Consider the following 9,680-nt stretch of genomic DNA (forward strand, 5'->3'; position numbering starts at 1 on the left):
CATCAGAGCACTGTAGGCGAGAATCGCAAGCAGGAGTACTCTACCACCATCCCTACGTGTTCACCGTAGGCGGAAATCACAGGCGGGATTCTACCACCGTCTCTACTTACCACCATCCCTACGCTGCTTGCACTGTAGGCAAGAATCATAGGCGGGACTCTACCACCATCCCTGCTCATCACCATCCCTACACGTGCCTCTGATTCAAACCAGTCAATCCAATCGTTCACATATACTGAAAATCATTTCTCGCTTAAAAGCTCAGTTTTTATTTTACAAACACATGTACATGGATGTAATTACACGAAAACTCAGTTTTCCCTTTTAAACATGAACATGCATACACTATGCAATGCAAACATCAAGACACAAAATCTCCAACAAATATCAACATCAACCAAACATAATTAACTCCATCCTCAAATCCATCCAACTCCTGACTCTTTGGACTCAGTCCGAAATAACTAACCAGTTACAATTTATTATTAAAGTAAAAATATAATCTAAAAAAAAGTTTAAAAAATACTTTTAGCGCTATACAATAATTTTCGAAGGATCAACAAGCTGTAAAAGGCAAAGAAAAAGTAACGTAACAGTGTAAAAACACTGTGGCGGTAGGTTGTAAAATTCTCACTTTTGAATGGGGATGAACCAAAGCTTGGGATTGATAAAGAATGCCTTAGAGGTGTTTATGAAGCTAGTGGAAGTGAGGGTTGGCTGTGGGTGGCAGCGAAACGGCAATAGAAGGCCAAAAATCCCAAAACGGAAAGTGTGGTCGTCAGGGCTGCTTCGGCGATGGATCAGAGCCGGAAATGGGTGGTTTAGGACGGCAAGAGGTCGGTGATGAAGCTGTGAAGAGATGGTGGCCGGAGGTGGAACGACGGCGGCGCTGGAGGGAAAAGACGCCTTAGCTTGGAGGAACTCGTGGTGATTAACGGTGGATTGGATGGATGTGAAATTTGGTGAGGATGATCACCGGTCGAAGGGGAAGAAATTTGAGTGAGTGGTGTAGGTCACGGCACCGGCGAACGGTGGCTCTGGGCGAAAGAAGAAAAATGGTGAAATGGAGAAAGGAGAGCTTCGCGAGGGAGGAGAGAGGGCCGAAGGAAAAAGTGGAGAAAAAGGAAAGAAAAAAGAAAAATAAAGAGAAAGAAAAAAGAAAAAGAGAAAAAGAAAAGATGAGGAAAAGAAATGAGGTCTAGTCCTTACCTTTAGAATCTAGAAACTGATCCGACGAAAATAACTTTAAAAGCTATAAATCGAATAAAATAATTTAAACACAACATCTACCTAAAATATAATAAATAACTAGTAAATACTAACAGCAAAATTTAAATCCAAAAACAAATTAAAATAAATTAAACAGTAATTGAAACTTAAAACGATAATTAATATTAAGAAAACTCTACAAAATAAATTTCACAACTAAATAAATCTATTTAAATAATTTAAAATAAAAGAACCAATATTTTAATTAAATTAAAATACTCATTCAATAAAAACACATGTAAAAATGGGGTATCACAATTTCTGATTGTTTGAGAGAGGACTTTGAAACTCTAAGGTGTACTGAGGCTTTTCTATGAGGTATTGATCATCAATAAAATCTCTAAGGCCATTCCTGCCGTGGACGTAGACCATTAGAGTCGAACCACGTATATCGGTTGTGTTCTTTCCTTTACTTTCTTTTACAGTTCTATATCTTGATTTCTTGATAACTGTTAAACATATTCTTGTTGATTCACATTTTGTTTTTGTTCTATCCTGTTCTATATTTGTAATCTGGATATTTTGTGAAACTATTGGTTTTCTGGTTGGTGTTGATATCAAATCGAAATTGTTGGGTTTCTGTTTTCTCAATAAAAAGAAAGTTTTATAACAATTTCAAAGTCGACAAAAGTGATCATGACTTTTGCAGCCATATAGCACTATGTATTAACTTATATGATACGAGTATAGGCAAGAATCAAGACGAGCTCGCACGGCAAGTTGTCTGAGTTTGATCTATTCTGAGTAGAGGTCGATGTGTCTGAATTCCTTATTCCATTTCATAACATTTTACATATTAATCATTGTTGGGAATTTGGACCTCCCCTCAACCCTTACAATTACCCTTTGCAGGAATATCAAGAAAAATAGAAAAATAGTAACAAAACAAGATTTTATAAGGAAAACTCTTAAAACATGAGAAAAACCACCAGACATAGAGAAGAAAATCCACAATGTGAAAAATTGTTACAATTACACAATTTTTCTCCTTATCCTAAATACATCTTCAAAGCTTCCTCAATAGCAAAACTTTAACTCTCACCTATTTCATTTTTACAAAAAAAAAAAAAAAAAAAAAAAAAAAGAAAAGAACTTACTAGCTAAAGTCAAAACTTACTAGCTAAGCTTTTGACTGATGTATTTAGCCAATAAAGCTAATCCTCATTTTTTAGGCATTAAGCCTTACTTCTCTTTTATTTCCCCCCAATGTGTGACTAAAGCAAAAAGGAAAAACCCAACAATCTCTACCTTGTGACTTTGGCTAGTCCCACAGCCACGCTCCACCTCAATGAAGGTTTTCATATCTTCTATTATCATGTTCCACCATAAAATCATACCCACTTGGAATAAACCAATTCTAAGCATTTCACTTTGGCCCATGTTGAAAACAACCGTACTAAAAATTATGATGTAACTTCTACGTTTAGCTTTCCTGGTAGTTCATCAGCCATCGACCTGAATTTTCACCACATACCCTACATCAATGTCAAACCAATGCCTGTGTGCAAACTTGTGGACCTGCTAACATTGACATGCACATCCTCTATCATGACAAATTTTTAGGAATTAGCAGCATGCCATGAGGATGTACATGTCTATTTTCAAAAGAAATTGTCTTCTATGGAGAGAGAGACACAATGTTAGCTTCATTACTAGTATCACCATTTATTGACTTGGAGCTGGTTGCCGAACTTACTCCAACTCTTGGACAGTTTTTCTTGACATGCCCAAATTGTCCACACCCCTAGTAGATTGCTCTCTTCTTCATGGAATTCTTTATCTTCTCATTGACAACTACTACCATTACTAAGTTCTGAAGTGGACCATTACTTCTACCATCTAGTCTTCTTTTCTATGGTAACTTCTGAAAAAATTATTTTCTCCGTCCCATGTATCAAAATAGGCTTCATATACTTATAGGAAGGTGGAAGAGACCAGTTGAGCTTTAAGGCCTGATCCTCATCATCAATTTTAACTCCAATAAATTCTAGCTCAGAGACTATGCTATTGAGAACACTTAAATAATTTGAAATAGTCATACCTTCATTCATCCGCAATGTATGAAATTGCTCTTGCAAGTACACCTGATTCAAGATGCCTTTCGTTTGATACAACTTTTCGAGTTTTTCTCCAATTTCATTTGCCGTAGATATTCCATGCACATTTACAAGAACATTTTTGGCCAGACACAAACGTATTACACTTGCTGCTCTCAAATTTAGACCCTCCCAATCTTCATTGCTCATTCCAGATCTATTCTTTATTTCACCAATCACATCAGTGCCATTGCTGACTTCAGGGGTTAGTCTGTCCTTCAATGCTTTGTGTAATCCTGATTGAATCAAAACGTCTGTGACTTGTACTTGACACAAGTTAAAATTGATTCTCACATCAAATTTCTCTACCTCAAATCTGATAGGATTTGAAACCCAACTTCCTGACATTACCTTGAGGAGTTTTTACTGTTGAAATGAATAGTACTCAGTAAGTAAGTTCCCAGGAAAGATTCTCTTTTCCTAGACAGTACTTCAAGGTTCCCAAGAAAGATTAGAAAGGTCACAATGGTCCCGCTTAAAACTCAATCTCTTAGACAAAACCTCATTAGATGGTATGTATCCACACTACAACACCAAAGTTCCATCCCACCAAAAAAGACATGCTTTGATACCACTTGTTGGGAATTTAGACTTTTCAAATTCATCATCTAGGATCTATCATTCGCAAGAATATCAAGAAAAATAGAAAAATAATAACAACACAAGACTTTGTGTGAAAAACTCTCAAAATAGGATAAAAACCACCAAACTCAGAGAAGAAAATCCACTATGTGAAAAATTGTTACAATCACATAATTTTTCACCCAACCCCAGATAAATCCATAAAGCTTCCTCACTAGCAAAACTTTAACTCTCACCAATCGCATCAACAATATTGGCCTTGCATTCGTACAGATCGATCTCTGCAAGTTTGATTAATGATCCTTTGTCTAATTCTTTTCATTTGCAAACACTTTAAAAAGTAGGTCTATGTAGTTTTAGGTATTTATTTGAAGTGTTTGTATAATACTTTTGTGGCTAAAGTTTTTACCCTTCTCAATTGAATGGGCCAAATGTTGTCTTAATCAAAGCAGCATATATCCTGATATATAAATATATATATATATATATATATATATTTATATATATTGTATACATTTTACAATTGTGCACCAACACTTGTTTGATTAAGTATTTAATTGCTAACTTTTGCAGATATTGAAGTAAGAAAACTAGCTACCAAACCTTCGCCAAGTCCTCCCCCTCCACCAAACCATTTTATTACTATATATATATATGTATGTATATATATTTATATATTTATCAAAACGAGCCTTAAAATTTAGATTCGTAGGTAATTTCAGTCGAGTCTATACGCGGTATAATCTTTGGCATGTTGTGGAATATTAGTAGTTGGCGGGTGGAACGGGGTGCTGGGTTGGTGTATTCATTGTTGCATGCCGTGTGGGAGGGACAATGTCTATATAGCAAAATTGAGGACACCACACACACACACACACACACACACACACACACACATATATATACGAGGTTAGGTAAGGCCAAAGAGAGCAAGAGCAGATGACATGGGGCTATTTTCCTTCTCCCGTTATATCATTATGGTATTATTACTCTCTGCAGCAATCTTGGCCATGCAGCCTTACCAAATCAGTGCAGGTTTGAATCCTACCTCTAACTTATTTCCTGATCAATATATCATTAGTGCAATATAGATGCTACCATGAACGTGTAGTGTGTTAGTAATCTTGCTCTTATTAGAACAATTTCCATAAATTATATATATATATATATATATAAACAGTTCATTCCCTTTAATTTGTAGAGTTGAGATGTAGAAGAAAAATAAATTAAAGAAGTTTCTATCTAAAAAAGACATTTCATATTTTAGAGAAAACTTGTGTTTCAAAAGTGATGCTAACATTCTCATGTTGCCCTGCAGAAACAAAATCAGATGTCTGAGACTTGACATAACTAATTCAATTTGAGAAAAATATCATATAGTCTGTCTTTGTTTGTGCATGGAGAAAAAAAGAAAAGAAAAGAGAAATGATAAACCAACACCCAATCAACTATTTAATAAAAGAATTTTTTTTTTAAAAAAATTTCCTTTTAATTTATTTCTACTTTAATTTGATATTTTTAATTTTTTTTAAAAAGTATTATTTAATAAAGAAGTTGTGAATTAATTACAGACAGATGGGTTAATCATGATGCGCCACTTCTCAAATTGAAAGGGCCAAATGTTGTCTTAATCAAAGCAGCATCCTGATATATATATATATATATATATATATATATATATTTTGTATACATTTTACAATTTGTGCACCAACACTTGTTTGATTAAGTATTTGCTAACTTTTGCGGATGTTGAAGTAAGAAAACTAGCTACCAAACCTTTATTGGCATAATCTTTCAAATCACTGTAAACTTAAAATTATTAAGATGTATGAAGAATGGATGAATTGATTTAAAAGGAGCAAAAGCAAAATTTATATAACAGCATAAATCAATAAAGTTTTAGACAATTAGAAATATTAATTTAGTTAGTGTATATATATATGTTAACAGTTAAGATCAAGCCATATATATGTGTATATATATATGTTAATAATCTCATGCATGTGTACAGATTATGCATGTCAGTGACTTTTCTTGATAACTTATGAAAGATGTGCTACACATTGATGTAGAAAGGGTGACACTTAAACTAAGTACTGCATTTAATTGTTTGATTAAACGTTGAATTATGCAGATAATACCAAAGCAGGAAAACTAGCTAGTGATCACAGACTCCCGCCAAGTCCTCCCCCTCCTCCACTTTCAAACGTGGGTCCTCATATTTACAAGCCACCCCCAGCGCCATCGCCACCACCACCGCCACTGCTACCGCCACCACCACTTCGTAATAATCCTTAGTTTAAAGGGGGAGTAATTTAAGGGTTTGGAATATATAGTTATAAGGTGTTTGCTATTTTTCCTTAATATAATAATAATAGGAAAAGTGGGAATTCAATTTCTACTATTTCTTTTTCCGGAGATCATTAATGAAATATATATTAAGGTGTATTTTTTTTCCTCTTTACATGCAATTTACTTATGATTGTTAATGGAAATATTGAATGAAGGGTTATGGAATAACGAGGAATTAAGTACTTGCGACACCTTTATCCACAAATTATCGCCCATTTTTCATTTTAAATTATAAAGCTAATTTTAGGAAAAATATATATTTTACACCTTTAAATTATCAGAGTTTTTGTATTTTACACACATATCTATATTTATATATAAATATATATACACACACAATTTGTGAATTCTAACACTTGTTTGATTAAATATTAGCTAAATTTTGCAGATATTGGAGCAAGAAAACTACTAGTTAATTTCGCGCAACATCGCACCTTGCCAAGTGGCCCCACTTCACCAACGGCAAACCAGCGAATAACTCATTTGCCATAACATCGATCATCCTAAACGTAAGTGCACCAAAACCAAAAACCGGACAACCTCTGCATGCATATCCATGCATACGTACGTACATATATGGTTATATATATGTTAGCCCTCATGCATGTAAATTAGGTGTACTGAAGTCTCTAATATATCTTTATTAGAAGAGAGTGACAAAGAGTTTGATTAGCATACGTTATTAAAGCATTAAGAGTGGAATATTTCTACATCCTTTTTATGGGATCAATATATATATATATGATGTAAGATTTGAGTGTTTCTCAATGGTATGCTTGAAATTTAGGCCATGTAGTGCTATTAATGCATGTTATTGATTGTAATTTACTTGAAGTTTATAATAAATAAGAATGCAAACGAACAATTGACAAGGAAAATATCTGATCTTGAGAATGAAATAGTGGAAGAGAGTGTGTATATATATATATATATATAATATAGCGGTAATTGATAGATCTACAAACCAAATTTTCATGGCTCTATCATGAGTTTTCTAGTTATTTATTTATTTTATGTTGCGTAATTGTTTTTTTTATTTCTAATGTTATTTTAATTGGAAAAATGAAGCCAAAGACCTGTGGCCTGATTGATTTTACTCCCAGTCCTCAGTCTAAAAAATGGAGGTCTAGAGTTTGAAACTACCCTCCCCCAAATGTATCCAAAAAAAAATTTGAAAAAATGAAAATATTTTGATATGAGAAGTGAAGAGGTTTTGGGGGATGTTCTTTTGTTTTGTATGTCAACAACGAATTAAGAATATTTTAGACATCTGAGAAATTAATTTCAAGATATAAAGCTGCCAATGCATCTACGTTAGCTTAGCTATTATTTCCTCAATCCTATTAAATTATTAATTTCTCTAAGTAACTTTAGGAGTAAATTGTTGAACGGGCTTTAAACTACAACAAAATTGAGATTTAGTGACGCTTTAGAATTGGTGACAGTCTCCAAACTGTCACAAAAAATCAGTTTTTGTGACGGTTTATATAAACCGTCACTAAATCTAGATGAGAATTCGTATGACGTTCGAACGTAAGCAAATTTACGTTTGAACGTTACATGAACGTTCGAACGTTAAAGATTTTTACGTGCAAACATAATATTTTTTGGCGCCAACGTTCGAACGTTAATCCGTGACGTTCGAACGTTAGTGGGTGAAGTTCGAACGTTAGATAGAGTATTTCATAAATATGACCATAATTTAAATTTTATGTAATTTTTAAATAAAATAATGCATCATTTGTGAAATTACAAATTTAAATATTGAAATTTGAAGCGCAATGATTTCATATTAAAATTAGATATGCTAACTGTAATATATTATATACTATATATATTATATATAATACACTATATTAAATACTAGTTAAGTATATAATATATATTATATATATAGTCTAGTGCTATATACTATACTATATATAGTCTAGTATATATTATATAATATATATAGTATATATATCCACATTATATATTATATATATAGTCATTACATATAATCTATAATATATAATATATTATATAGTTAATATATATAGTATATATTATAGTATATAGTTAATATTATATATAGCTAATATACTATATATATTATTATATATTATTTATAATAATAGAGTATATTTCTTTCACATACGTTCGAACGTTAGTGGGTGAAGTTCTAACGTTAGATAGAGTATTTGGTAAATATGACTATAATTTAAATTTCATGTAGTTTTTAAATAAAATAATGCATCCTTTGTGAACAATTATTACAAATTTAAAGAGATTGAAATTTGAAGCGCAATGATTTAATATTAAAATTGGATAAGCTAACTGCAGTATATTATATACTATATATATAATATATAATACACTATATTAAATACTAGTTAAGTATATAATATATATTATATATATAGTATATATATATACTCATTATATATTATATATATAGTCATTACATATAATCTATAATATATAATATATTATATAGTTAATATATATATAGTATATATTATAGTATATAGTTAATATTATATATAGTTAATATACTATATATATTATTATATATTATTTATAATAATAGAGTATATTTCTTTCACATACGTTCGAACGTTAGTGGGTGAAGTTCTAACGTTAGATACAGTATTTGGTAAATATGACTATAATTTAAATTTTATGTAATTTTTAAATAAAATAATGCATCATTTGTGAACAATTATTACAAATTTAAAGAGATTGAAATTTGATGCGCTATGAAATAATATTAAAATTGGATAAGCTAACTGCAGTATATTATATACTATATATATAATATATAATACACTATATTAAATACTAGTTAAGTATATAATATATATTAGATATATAGTCTAGTGCTATATACTATACTCATTATAGTCTAGTATATATTATATAATATATATAGTATATATATACTCATTATATATTATATATATAGTCATTACATATAATCTATAATATATAATATATTATATAGTTAATATATATATAGTATATATTATAGTATATAGTTAATATTATATATAGTTAATATACTATATATATTATTATATATTATTTATAATAATAGAGTATATTTCTTTCACATACGTTCGAACGTTAGTGGGTGAAGTTCTAACATTAGATACAGTATTTGGTAAATATGACTATAATTTAAATTTTATGTAATTTTTAAATAAAATAATGCATCCTTTGTGAACAATTATTACAAATTTAAAGAGATTGAAATTTGATGCGCAATGAAATAATATTAAAATTGGATAAGCTAACTGCAGTATATTATATACTATATATATATAATATATAATACACTATATTAAATACTAGTTAAGTATATAATATATATTAGATATATAGTCTAGTGCTATATACTAT

General features: G+C 30.8%; 1 protein-coding gene across 1 annotated transcript; it reads left to right on the top strand.

Annotated features, from left to right (window-relative positions):
- Positions 1-4,728: 4,728 nt before the first annotated feature.
- LOC122297566 (seroin-like) lies at positions 4,729-7,072 on the top strand. Its single transcript, XM_043107676.1, has 3 exons — positions 4,729-4,982; positions 6,082-6,231; positions 6,688-7,072. The coding sequence occupies exons 1-3, from the start codon at positions 4,892-4,894 to the stop codon at positions 6,789-6,791; spliced, it is 345 nt and encodes a 114-aa protein (XP_042963610.1). The 5' UTR covers positions 4,729-4,891; the 3' UTR covers positions 6,792-7,072.
- Positions 7,073-9,680: the final 2,608 nt, after the last annotated feature.

The sequence above is a fragment of the Carya illinoinensis genome, chromosome 15, assembly GCF_018687715.1.
Source record: "Carya illinoinensis cultivar Pawnee chromosome 15, C.illinoinensisPawnee_v1, whole genome shotgun sequence".
Taxonomy (NCBI): domain Eukaryota; kingdom Viridiplantae; phylum Streptophyta; class Magnoliopsida; order Fagales; family Juglandaceae; genus Carya; species Carya illinoinensis.